The 13,461-nt window shown below is 36.7% G+C and overlaps 1 protein-coding gene across 1 annotated transcript in view; it reads right to left on the minus strand.

Annotated features, from left to right (window-relative positions):
- Positions 1-2,255: 2,255 nt before the first annotated feature.
- LOC136858474 (armadillo repeat-containing protein 7) overlaps positions 2,256-13,461 on the minus strand; it is a 57,022-nt gene continuing 45,816 nt past the window's right edge. The window contains exons 3-4 of the mRNA XM_067138040.2: positions 12,364-12,501; positions 2,256-2,635 (exon numbers count right to left, since the gene is read on the minus strand). Of these exons, the coding sequence (XP_066994141.2) occupies positions 2,493-2,635; positions 12,364-12,501 (281 nt within the window). The 3' untranslated portion in view covers positions 2,256-2,492. The remainder of the gene's footprint in view (positions 2,636-12,363; positions 12,502-13,461) is intronic.

Consider the following 13,461-nt stretch of genomic DNA (forward strand, 5'->3'; position numbering starts at 1 on the left):
GAGGCTCTGTTCTTCCTCACAATGCGCAACTGAAAACTCGCGGCTACACACACTAAAAAACACGTGTGAATGAGATTTTAAGTAACGCAGTAAACAAGGCAATTCTTTCGAGTATTCCTCCCTAAATTTTTGAACTATTTTTGGTTTATTACTAGCGTCACTAATCACGGTAACGTCATCACACGTATTTTCCTGCACAAGAAATCGCTTCATTATTTCAAACTTTCGCATTTTGTAACACACGATTAGCACATATCCTAGAAGTGCAATATATGTAAATTTGGCAACCAAAATTACAATGAATACTTCTTCAACAGTTACGTCACAGTATCCACAACCACAATGAAACTGATTTTGTCACCACTTTGCCGCCAAAACAAAGATAAAAGAACTCGCATACTTGCATGGAAGTCTGGTCATGTGACGAACAAAGACAACAACTCCGCAAGATATACTACTTCACAGGTGCCTATTTTTCCGGTACTGGAAGCACACACCGGCACTCACTGCGTTCGGCGCTTGAAAACTCGAAATATTCTTAAATGAGGGACAGGAAAGGGGTATAAATTGTTACTGACAAATCTGAAAATAATATTCTGAGAATTCAAGCTGTAATGGTATTCTTTGTGAATCCTTTTGAATGCTTCATACACTCTGATTTAAAAATTAACATAAAGTCATAATTTGTGGTGTGTGATTCGTAAAGGCATAATTGTGATGGGTAATTCGTAATTATTATGACTGAATCGTAGTAGTTGGCATCGCTGAGATGGCTGTAAATGCTTGTGATCAGATTATTCAGAAAACAATTACATAGTATATGCTATAATAAAAGAACCAGAGACAGAATTATATTATAGCTTGGCTGATTGGCTCAGAATAGAGTGCTGTTTTTCTAAGCCTAAGTTGGGGGATTCAATCCTGGCCCAGTACTTGAATGGGCTCAAATATGCCAGCCTCATGTTGGTAGATTATTTTTTTACAAATATTTTTTGGTATGTAATTCAAGGTAACAGTTGGGGTTTCAATTAATTTTGTTAGGAGAATCATCTCAGTGCAAAGCATGCTTCAGCTTTTAGAACATTCTCTGTATATATATATAAAGTTTGTGAATATTTTTCATCAAATGGCAATGTAAAAGGACATATTTGAGACAAAATGAAGTAGATATCTACATACATTAGTTTTGGAATTGGTTCAGCTTGTGGTCAGTCTTCAATGTTTTGCATTGATTCTTACAGGTCAGAGAGAGAGAGAGTCATTTAGGTATATGATGATGATTTAAGGTATCAAATCATTTTTAAACACAGTAGAGGTTTCTGCAGAAGATAAGTTTTCAAGAACAGTAATTTCATTATTGATTTTTTTTAAACCAACCTTGGAGGTTATTTTGTTACTTCCTACTCTCTTGATAATCAATTAATTTGCTCAGATGAGTTACAGAAGCAGTAAAAACATTTGACTAGAGAATGAAGCTTGGGTAAGGATATAGCAAAGATACAATTTTGATAAATATTTATTTCTAGAATCAGATTTTCTCAGTTCCCAGCTCTCATTAACTTACTTTCAAATCATCTGTAAAATGCTCCCTGGGGTATGAAGGTAATGAATGATCTGTCTAGGATGCAGTACTGATAAGATAACATAGTGATACTACAAAATACAGAACTGTGCAACAGCATTAGCAATATATAACACAACATAGTCATTCATTACATTACAGTTAAATGCTTCCTGTGGTATGAAGGTAATGCATGATCTGTCTAAGATGCAGTACTGATAAGATAGCATAGGGACATTACAAAATACAGAACTGTGTACCAGCATTAGCAATATAGAACACAACATAGTCATTCATTACACTACAGTTAATTACTCTCTGGGGTATGAAGGTAATGTATAATCTCTCTAGGATGCAGTACTGATAAGATAGCATAGTGATACTACAAAATACAGAACTGTGTACCAGCATTAGCAATATATAATACAACATATTCATTCATTACATTACAGTTAAAATTATTACAAAACTGGAGAATTTTTCACTTTTCTCAATATCAATTTAGCTGAACCTTTGAATACCACTTTTTGCTCCTTCTCACCAACACACTTGTAATGACATGTAATAATTTTTCTTACTTCAGTTATTTCCACTGTAACTAAAACAGTATCCCCGACATAACATGGATTAGGGAAAGACAATTCTTGAGAAATAACAATAGTTCCAGGTCCTGGTAACTTCGTGCCAATTACACCAGATACAAGTCCATTCAGAAAGGCTCCATGCACAATATCAGAATGAACAGGATTGAAATCCTGAGTCAGTTTACTAAATTCTTCAACATCTTTTAGAGTAATTTTTCTAGATACACAAACTTGACTCCCAGGCATTACATTGCTTAATGAGCCAGTGCCAGTAGTAGAAATGGTACTTCTAATGGTTTTACTGATTTCATTTTTGAGTATCAATTTATAGAGTGCTGTAAACATGGTTAAGAGAGTTTCTTTTTTGCTGCCTTCAACTGTTCTTCAGTGCAGTAATCATCCAAGAAAACTGTAGCCAAGTTTCTGACTCGTGTACTGGAACTAGTTAAAAATTGAAGCATACAATCCACAATCTCAGGAGCAGTTATTACTGAAAAGAAAAAAAGAAAAAGTCTCTTTGTAGATAGTCTTTATCTTTGTACATGAATAACACTTGCCCTTCCTTGCATTGCCAAAAACCTTTGATGTGTTAATGTGACGTTAAATCACTAGAAAAAAAATAAAAATAAAAATAAAAACATCCATATACCAAGAAAACTTGTTTATCTGGCCCTCATTAATCCCAATTTCCTGATTATCTGGACTGATTTTTCTTTCAACACAAAGTTATGCATGTACTTCGAATAATACAGGGTGTTTAAGTAAAGGTGTTCGATATTGCAACAAGGGTTGGGATTGGTCAAAACGAGAAGAAATTTTCCTACAAACATAAGTCCGGACACAAATACCTGTTGAGATATGCGCCATTGTACCCGCATGGAGAAGCAATGTGTTTGGTGGTGCAGGTGTCTTCCCGTTGAAGGTGTGAAACTGTTGCATTGCTACATTGTCACTGCAAATAATGTAGAGGTCACCAGACCCATGTTTCAATCTGCCATTACCGTGAGAGGTCAGTCGGGGCCCATCCCTTGCAAAAGCTGTACTGCTCCCTTCTTTCTGTGTTTTCAGTTCACGTAAGTGAACTGGCATCAAAGCAGAAGAAAGTAATAGTTTCTATGAAAAAAATGTTGTAAGCACTAGACAGAATAGATAAAGGAAAACTATTGAAAAATATAGCTGCAGAATAAGAGATTGGGACTTCAACTATGTCTGACTGGAAGAAGATTGAAAAGATATGACTTTTTCTTCAAAATGATGACCAAAACAGTTTACAGAACCATGGTACGATTTTATTAAAAAGAAGGAAGATATGAATTCCAAGATTATGTATTATTTGTTTGATTCATGAATAAAGAGAGCATGGTGTTTTAATATCCAGCCCAATCTTGTAGAAAAAAGCACTAACCTTGAACAATAAGCTATCTGCTGGAAATCGTAACTTCACAGCCAGTCAGGGTTGGTTTTATATCTTGTTTTCCTCAAAGAAAGGTTTGTGTTGTTTATGTAGCTTATATTCATTTATCAGTTTATTTCCACATTATTCAGATTTTCATTAAACCAGATAAATCTCCAGGCCCATCTAGCCCATGTAACTGAAGCTCTTGTGTTACAAATAAATTCATATGGAGAGATAGCAATATGGAAAGGAAGATGTCAGGCATACTGACAGGAGATTGAATATAAAACTGAAGGGAAATGTTTATAAATCTTTGGTAAGGTCTGCAATGTTGTACAGAGCAAAGACGTTGGGGGTCAAAAAAGTACACAAAAAGTAAATGGATGAGGCAGAGATGAAAATGTTGAGGTGGATGAGTGGAGTCAAAAGAGTGGACAGTCATGTAGCTGTCAAGTTGCATTCAGGAGTTAGTGGGTTCGAACTCCACTGTCTGCAGCCCTGAAGAGGGTTTTCCCATTTTTGCACCAAGCAAATGCTGGGGTTGTACCTTAATCAAGGCAATGGATGCTTCCTTTCTACTCCCAACCCTTTCCTATTCCATCATTGCCATAAGACCTATCTGTGTCGGTGTGACATAGAGCAAATTGTAAAAAAAGGAAAAAAAAGAGTGGACAAAAGACTAAATGAAAAAATCCAAGGAAGTGTTAAGGTGGAACGAATTTCCAAGAGAGATGGCTGCAATGGCTATAAGAAGGGATGATGATTACGTTATAGAAGAATTGAGGAAGTGAGCATGGAAGGGACTCAATGGAGAAAGACGATGTGGGATACCAGGAAATACGGAAACTGCTCTACAAGAATACCAACCCTACCTTAGTGGATTAACTCTTGTAGGTCCAACAGTAAGGCTAATTTGCCATTCCTGCTCATTGCATGGAGTCCAACACTGAGTACAACTCGACACTAACTTTGCTTCATTCGCACTCGTTTTATATATATCCACCTGCCATTTACTGGCTAATATATGAACTCCATAGAACTTCAGGAGGAAGTGCCTGTTGTCAAAGGAATGCACTGAAACTATTCCATGGAAATATTTGTAAAAATGACAAATATACGTTGCCAGCATGATCATAATAGCTGAATTTCTTTCTGTAGTTACTACTCCCTAATCAACAGTCTGTTCATAGTTGAGTTTGGTGGCGAGACCTAGTGTTTACAGTGCACTATGTCTTCTGCTATGGGCTAGAACAATTTTTTTACTTTAATTGATATGTCAGTCTTATCCTTGGCTTTGGCAATATGAAAGTGACTGAGGTATGAGCGATGCTAGTAAAGCCATTTCTTATGCAGCCCTTTTCCTACTATGAATGGTGTGAAAATGTTGCTCATAGGGTCAGTTGGTGCATGCATTTCAGTGGGCTTGGCAGACATAATGTAAAAGCAATTTCTAACTCTGTGAGGAAAGCAACGGGAAATTACCTCATTCCTCATTTCCCCAGTATGCCTCTTCAGTGATGCCTAAGCCATCTATGACAGCTAATGGTGTTGTTGAGGATCCAATCAGCCTTTGGGCTGAGGATTGAACATACATACAGTTGAGTTATATTTGTGATTTTCAACAATTTTATTTGGTAATGATAGATGAGAACGATACATGGAGGCTAATAGATGAACAGAGTAGTATTGATGATGATTATTAATGTGAATTAGATGACAAATTTTGTAATTTGTTGAGTGAAAGTGATGGTGTAAATAATGACAGTGCACCGAGTGAAGCAAGTTTTGATATGAAATGTAAATGTAAGAAATGAAGAATTGATCCCAGCACGTAATATAGAGATTTTTCAGATTCTGATTCAGAAGATGAACTGTGACAACAATAAATATGGCAAGTATCTACACAGACACAGAAGAAGAGCAGCAAAGTTCTAAGTGATGGGACGAATTACAGGGAAGAATATTCTTGATTTAGTGCTAATAAAACCAAGTGAGTTCTACAGAGAAACTCAATGATCACAAAGCTGTTTTTGTTGTAGTTAAAAATAAAAATAAAGAAGGGGGCAGCATTCCACTTCAGATGAAGAACACGACTGGATGGAAAGCTGCACATCATCATTCCACACCCAAAAGGAAATTACAAAAACTGTTTCGTGTGCTCCAAGCAAAATATTCCAAGAAGAAGAGGAGAGACAATCTACATTTGTGAAACGTGTGAATGTAAACACGGACTTCATGTGAAGAACTGTTTCAAACGGTACCACATTATGAAAATTTCAAGTCCACTGTCACCGTAAGACCTATCTGTGTTGGCGTTACATTAAAAAAAAGTGAAGTTGTAAACTGGTTGGACAAATTTCTCAGATATTTTGTTTTAATATCATACAGATTTCACTCTTGATTATTAGAGAAACTTTTCTCAAAATTCACTTGCAACAGATTAATGCTACCACTTAAAATCAGAACTGGATAAAATCCAAAGAAAAGCAGCTCGATTTGTTCTGGGTGATTTCTGACAAAAGAGTAGCGTTACAAAAATGTTGCAAAGTTTGGGCTGGGAAGACTTGGGAGAAAGGAGACGAGCTGCTCGATTAAGTGGTATGTTCTGAGCTGTCAATGGACAGATGGCGTGGGAGGACATCAGTAGACGAATAAGTTTGAGTGGTGTCTTTAAAAGTAGGAAAGATCACAATATGAAGATAAAGTTGGAATTCAAGAGGACAAATTGGGGCAAATACTCGTTTATAGGAAGGGGAGTTAGGGATTGGAATAACTTACCAAGGGAAATGTTCAATAATTTTCCAATTTCTTTGTGATCATTTAAGAAAAGGCTAGGAAAGCAACAGATAGGGAATCTGCCAACTGGGAAAGATCACTGCTGATGGAGACTGTTAAATACCCTGTGATCTTACCTATTGGTGCCAGTCACTTATCTTTTCCTTAAACTGCCCCCATGTAAATATGTTAAGTTAATCTTTGTAAGACATACCCTAACATTTTGACACTGTTATCCTTCGCAACTGGTAATTTACAGCCAACGGCTGATATGATAGTATCCATATTAGCAATGAACTTTGTTTTTTGACTATCCTACTGTAATATGTCAATTTTATTTCTTAGTAATTAAAATTTAATTGCAAATCAGGTATCTGATTTATGTCTTGAGGTAGTACTGTGACTGATAACGTCAATGAAAGGTAAAACATGTCTCATATGGAAATAAAGATAAATTCTTAATTGTTTAAAATATGTATTGAATAGGTGATGTTATAAACCAATTAGCATCCTACATATACCACTCAGTCGAGCAGCTCGTCCTCTTTCTCTTAGTTCTTCCCAGCCCAAACTTTGCAACGTTTTTGTAATGCTACTCTTTTGTCGAAAATCACCCAGAACAAATCTAGCTGCTTTTCTTTGGATTTTTTCCAGTTCTTGAATCAGGTAATCCTGGTGAGGATCCCATACCACTGGAACCATACTCTAGTTGGGGTCTTACCAGAGATTTATATGCCCTCTCCTTTACATCCTTACCACAACCCCTAAACACCCTCATAAGCATGTGCAGAGATCTGTACCCTTTATTTACAATCCCATTGATGTGATTACCCCAATGAAGATCTTTCCTTATATTAACACCTAGATACTTACAATGATCCCCAAAAGGAGAGGTGACAAATACTAGTGAAGTACTGATATTTACTGATATTTACCTATAACAAAGATATTTACAAAAAGATACAAAACCTGAAAACTAGAAAAGCAACTGGAATTGATAAGATATACTAAACACAATGGGTCTGTTTGCATGAAGGAACCATACCAAATGAATGAGGAGATGCTATAATAGTCCCAATGTACAATGGAGAGGGATAATTCCAGGTCAACCAGCTTAACATGTGTTGGATATAAGCTCCAGGAAAGCATTCTTTCCAATTATATTGAACTTGTTTGTAATATTACTAACTACTTGGATAGAATTTGTTAAGAAGGTAGCCACATTTTCCAGTGTTGACTTAATATAACTTTAAAGCTTTTCAGTCTGTCGAAAACACTAATTATAACATACCAGTAAAAAAAAAAACTATTAACAAAAGAATGACATGTTTCGTTCTACAAAAAACATCCTTAGATTCTATCAAATCACTTCAAATCATGCGTATACAGAAGGTCGTTTGGTATCTCCGGGGATGATGTTCGAAGCCATGTCTCTGCTAACGATCATGCTTAATTGGAAAGCCAGCATTTCCAGCTATAGCCCGACAACGTAATTTCCATTGCAGCAGATTTTTCGCAGAGCTAGCATGTCTATCTTATTCCACTCCTCCTGACAGGCTTTCCAGAGGCCAATGATAGTGTATGGACATCTATTTCCTAAGGCCCTTTTTAGGAGTCCAAATTCATAGAAGTCCACGGGTGACCCATCGGGCGCCTTCACTGCAGTGTCAGTAAAAGGAACTGCATGGATTCCAGTTTCCATCTCCATTCTTTATAAAAACAGATGAGTCAAATGAGAGGTGTGGCTGGATGCTTTATCTTGATGTATCCATACCTGATTTTGTGCCCTCCCATACAGTACTGGGATATCTGTGTTGTAAATGGGTGTTAAAACCTCTTGCTGATAGTAGGTAGAGTTCACCTTCACATTGTTAGTGACAAGGTTAACTTGCTACTGTAGCAGAATCCAGCGATGATCATGAAACTCCTTGGTAAACTTTCCTGGCATTCTTTAAACAATGTTTGATCATTTTTTTTTTTTTTTCATCTCTAGGGTGGCAGTAAATCGAGCGGGGTTTGTTACAATCACTAAGGTACACAAACGCTTTGTCTAATGTCATCACATTTTTCTATCTGTCCCCTGCCAGATAGTCCTCATACAGCTTTCTTGCATTAGTGCGATGTTCCGAAATGTGACGAGGCAACAGCTTGTGAACTCAGCGTTTAAGCTGCTTTTCTAATTTCTAAATGTTGAAACATACATCCCCAACTTAGGTGTGATTGACCTTTGGGGGCAGTATAACCACCTGAGACCAGGGCCTTAACTTTCCTCACCACTTCTAGTGTACGGCTGGTGGCTGGTCATGGATTTGACTGTTTTTCCTGCTCTGGAATTAAGCCCAGTCGGCATTTGTCTTTTTCATTCAATACAGCACTGATCCCGTTCTTTGATATCAAGAAATCACGCTTCTTGCAGATTCCTTGGATTGCAGAATAGCTATATTTAGCATCAGAAAGGGCTGTTATGTAGTCCTCCCAGCAAGGCTCAATCCGCTTCGGCATCGTTGCAGGTAATGTCATGAAACTCTACACACATGATCTCAGTACTGACATGAATCATCAAACCTTGTTTTGATGTGCTCAAATTGTTAACAGCGCCATCAGAGATCCTAAACCACCTTCTGTATATGTACAATATTCTTTACATTGCATAAACTTGTCAATGATTGAGAGATGGTGGTATTATGAACAAGTAATAACAAATAATGACTGTAGTAGTCTTCAACTGTCAGCTTGATTTTTATCACTTGCAATTACAATGTAAAACCGCTTGGATAAAGGGTACACATATTTTTGGCTGCAGCCTTCGTCAGTGGAGGATGGAATGATGGTCATTGTTGGCAGGTAGATGCTGTGTGAGATGTGGGAAGTGGGGGGACAAAGAGACAAGAGAATGGAAACAAGGAGCGTATATGTATTTCGTTCCTGCTAGCTTTCTTACATGAGCATTTATAGAAATGTTCCTATACTTATCTAAGCTGCTAATCAGTCATCTGGTACCTTCCAATACTGCATCTGGACTGCTATTTTTTAATTTATTTTTTCCAAGTGGGGTGCCAGAAGTTGCTTAGGTTTAAGTGGATGCATAAGATTTGTTTGTTGATTTCCTGTTTCTTTATATGAGTGAATTTAATTTTGTTTGGAGAAATGAGGATAAGACAGTCTCAATAATGTTTAGGAAAAGTGTAAAAGCATCAGAGTTTTATATACATGGAACACCTCACAAGAATGTATCGAGCTTCAAGTAATTGGGCGTCACATTACAAACTAGGGGTAATGTCTTCTTTACCTATATCAATGACAGGATTAACACAGCAATCAGAGACATCAACGACATAAAGAATCTGAGTAAGCAGTCTATCAAAATAGCCTTGCTCATGTATTGCCTGGAAATCGTATGGCCACTTCTGAAAATGAAGCAGTTAGAGCAACTAGAAAAAATGGAAACAATTTTTCTGAAAAAAGCGCTATGTGTCTCAAAAGGCTTGTGATGAGTGAACATGTGAGCCTTTCTACGTAGAGAGCCTTCATTATCACCTGCCACTACCAACTATGCCAACTTATCTGTAGTTTATATAGAAATTAAGGGCAAAGAAGAGAGACATATGGAGTGAATTTTATTTTGACGGATGTAATGATCTACAAAGACTGACAAGGAAGAGGATAGGAGTTCAGACACTTGGTTACATGCTTTGGCATACATGGCTATCATTTTAAGTTGTGTAAAACCAAGAAGTTCCATCAAACCGGTCACGGACTGCATTTGTGAATGTTGTGGCAAGATCTGTGAGAGATACCATGCTATGATTTGTACTTGTCGTCATGAATCTCTAACAGCCTTTTCCAAAGATAAATAATGTGATTTTATTATAAATCTAAATTACTTTTTGGCCATTGGCTGCAATAAAATTTATTATTATTAAATGCTATTGATTTGTCAATGTTCATGATTTAGATTGTTTGTGATTTGAGTGTTCTGACTTTGTAATTTGCCTAACTGGCTGAATAAACATTTAAGAAAGAAGCCATATTTACCATTTTTGATTTAGTTAATGTCATTTTAAAGCTTTTCAGTCAGTCGAAAACTCTAATTATAACACATATAGCTCTACTCTTTACATATATGTAAAGAAATACCAAAACCAAACCAAACCCCACAGCACTTAATGCCCTTGAAAGGGCCTTGGCCTGCCCAGCTGCTCAGCCTGAAGGTTTGCAGATTACGAGGGGTCGTGTGGTCAGCACGACGCATCCTCTCGGCCGTTATTCTGGGCTTTCGAGACCAGGGCTGCCATCTGACCATCAGATAGCTCCTCAATTCTAATCACGTAGGCTGAGTGGACCTCGAACCAGCCCTCAGGTTGAGAGAAAAATCCCCGACCTGGCCAGGAATTGAACCCGGGGCCTCCGGGCGAGAGGCAGGCATGCTACCCCTACACCACAGGGCCGGATGTAAAGAAATACACACTATTAAACAAAGAATGTCATATTTCATTCTACAAGGCGACACTGTTTGAGCGACTGCAAAAAGATCTAGACAATGTTGTGAGATGGACAGCAGATGGTATCTGATGGTAAATGGAGTAAAAAGTCAGGTTTGTAAGTTTCACTAAGGGGATAAGTCCCCTTAGCTTTAATGACTATGTTGATGGAGTGAAAATACCTCACAGTGATCACTGTAAGTACCTAGGTATTAATATAGGGAAAGATTTTCACTGGGGTAATCACATTAACAGGACTGTAAAAAAAGGGTACAGATCTCTTTATATGGTTATGTCTCTTTTTGTGGTTATGAAGGTATTTAGGGGTTGTAGGAAGGATGTAAAAGAGAGGGTGTATAAGTAACTGGTAAGACCTCGATTAGAGTATGGTTCCAACGTATGGGACCCCTCACCAGGATTACTCGATTTGAGAATTGGAAGGGATCCAAAACAGAGCAGCATGATTTGTTCAGGTTGATTTCCAATAAAAGAATATTGTTACAAAATGTTGTTGCGTACTTTGGGCTGGGAAGGCTTGGTAGCAACAAGCCGAGCAGCTCAACTAAGTGGTTTTTGCAAGTTATAAATTTCATTGTTGTTCCATATTGACTGTGAATATTCAGAATATATAGAGAATCGAGGATTTCCACCCAATAAATACAAATTTTAATCACTCTTAGCAATTAATTATATATTTTTTTAATATGCAGTTTATGTTTTATCTCCTAGGAGACATCTTCAGCTGCTTCAGAAGTTTTAACTGTCAATGATCTAGTATGGTTACAACTTCTTAAGTCCTAGAATCAAATTAATGAGCATGTACTGAGTACATTTTAAAAGATGCTTAGAACAAAATTAGAGTCTTAAAATTAGTAAAAAACATAGTCTGTTTTTTCAAGCTACAATAATCACACTTTAAAATCTTCTCTTTAAAGTAAAATTTGTGCTTCTTATGATTAATACAAATACATTATTCATAAGTTTCCTCAACTAATCCTGACTGAAGCAGGGAGAATTCCTCAAGGTTACGAACATTCAGTTGTAATTAAAGTAAATCCTTATTATTTGATATGTTTTTAAACAATTTGATATCATCAGCATATAGAAATTGAGAATGATTTACCAATGTTCGCAAATTGTTAGTGAAGAACAAAAAGAACAAAGGGCCTAAGAATTGACCCTTGAGGGATGTCTGATCAAATATGTTACTGGAAGGATTTTGTCTTGTTTATGACTGATAAAGTGCTGAAAATATTTGATAGGTTATAATGATAATTCTGTATACTGTAGATCTATCATAAAATTTCACATAGCTCTTCATTAAATTGAGTCAACCTTATCCAAATACTCATTCATTTACCATCCATTAGATCAGAATAAGGGTCTGACATTGAAGAACTGTTGTTCTTTGGTGAATCAGAGAGTACCTAATGTTTACTAGGCCTATAAGTTTTCATAGAATAAGTAGGACTTCTTTCCAATTTGGGAGATGTGAGATGCTATTTTTGTATTTCTAATACTGTACTAACTAATTCAAGGTAATGGAGTATAATGAATTATACTTACCAGGTTTAGATTCTGGTGTAACCAGGAACATAAGTGTTGTAATTGCTGATACCACCACCTCCTCCTCCGGTGATGCGAGATAAGAACTTATAATGTGTACTCCATTACAATGTATAATATACTCCTTGTTTTCTGTATCTAAAAAAAGAAGAATCATTAACAATTTAATTTCTAGATTCTACAAGATTTGAAAGATCATAATTTATAGCAGACAGTCTTTGCCAAGTTTGGAGCTGTACTCAGGATTCATTAAAATATGTAGCTGTTTGAGACAGAAAATACTTAAAACCAGAAGTATACTGAAAAATCAAGCTACTATGAACTTGGTACCAAAACATGTATTATAACAGAGCTCAATATACAGCATGTTTGTGGAATGATCATTTCTTCTTGGCATGAGGATTGCATATAGTCATTTTTCCCGTGCAAGTTTGGCTTGGTTTACATTGCTGATGTACAGTAGGGATGGGACAAATGGTTACTTTCCAATATCATGTTCCTGTGTTTCCATTACAGTATAGTATTAGGTTGGAGTATTAGGATCATAAAAGTAACATAATACAAGTTGCAGGTCAACTTTTGGGAGGAATATCCTCTCTATACCTGCTACCTCTTACAGCCCCTAACCGCACCTTAGTAAGTACTTATAAATAGCAATATTATATCTTCATCTCACTTTCTTCTCTCCCACTCTCACCTTGCGCCAGCTCGTTACTCACATTCTTGACTATTCCTAGAAAATGTTTGTACCCATGTACACTCCAAAAACTAATACTTCGAAACCTTCATTTGTAAAAATTGCTGCAACTGCTAGGTATATCTGTGTATTCCTAGATGTACAAGGATCTGTATTTAAAACGGACACTCGGACCCAACAATATAAAATATGTTGAACGAGTGTCACATACACATCAGATTCTGCCGAAAACAGTCCTATCAACCAAGACGTAAGCAGAGTTATTATTTTTTACCTTCTTACAACGCATTTCTAAGAAACTGTTTCCCTGTAATTGAGTTTTTGTCCACATCAACTGTATCAGGTCTTTAATCCTCTGTCGACAATACAGTGTGAAACACTAGATGCAAAGTGGGAAGACC

The sequence above is a fragment of the Anabrus simplex genome, chromosome 1 (genome assembly GCF_040414725.1).
Source record: "Anabrus simplex isolate iqAnaSimp1 chromosome 1, ASM4041472v1, whole genome shotgun sequence".
In the NCBI taxonomy this organism is placed as follows: domain Eukaryota; kingdom Metazoa; phylum Arthropoda; class Insecta; order Orthoptera; family Tettigoniidae; genus Anabrus; species Anabrus simplex.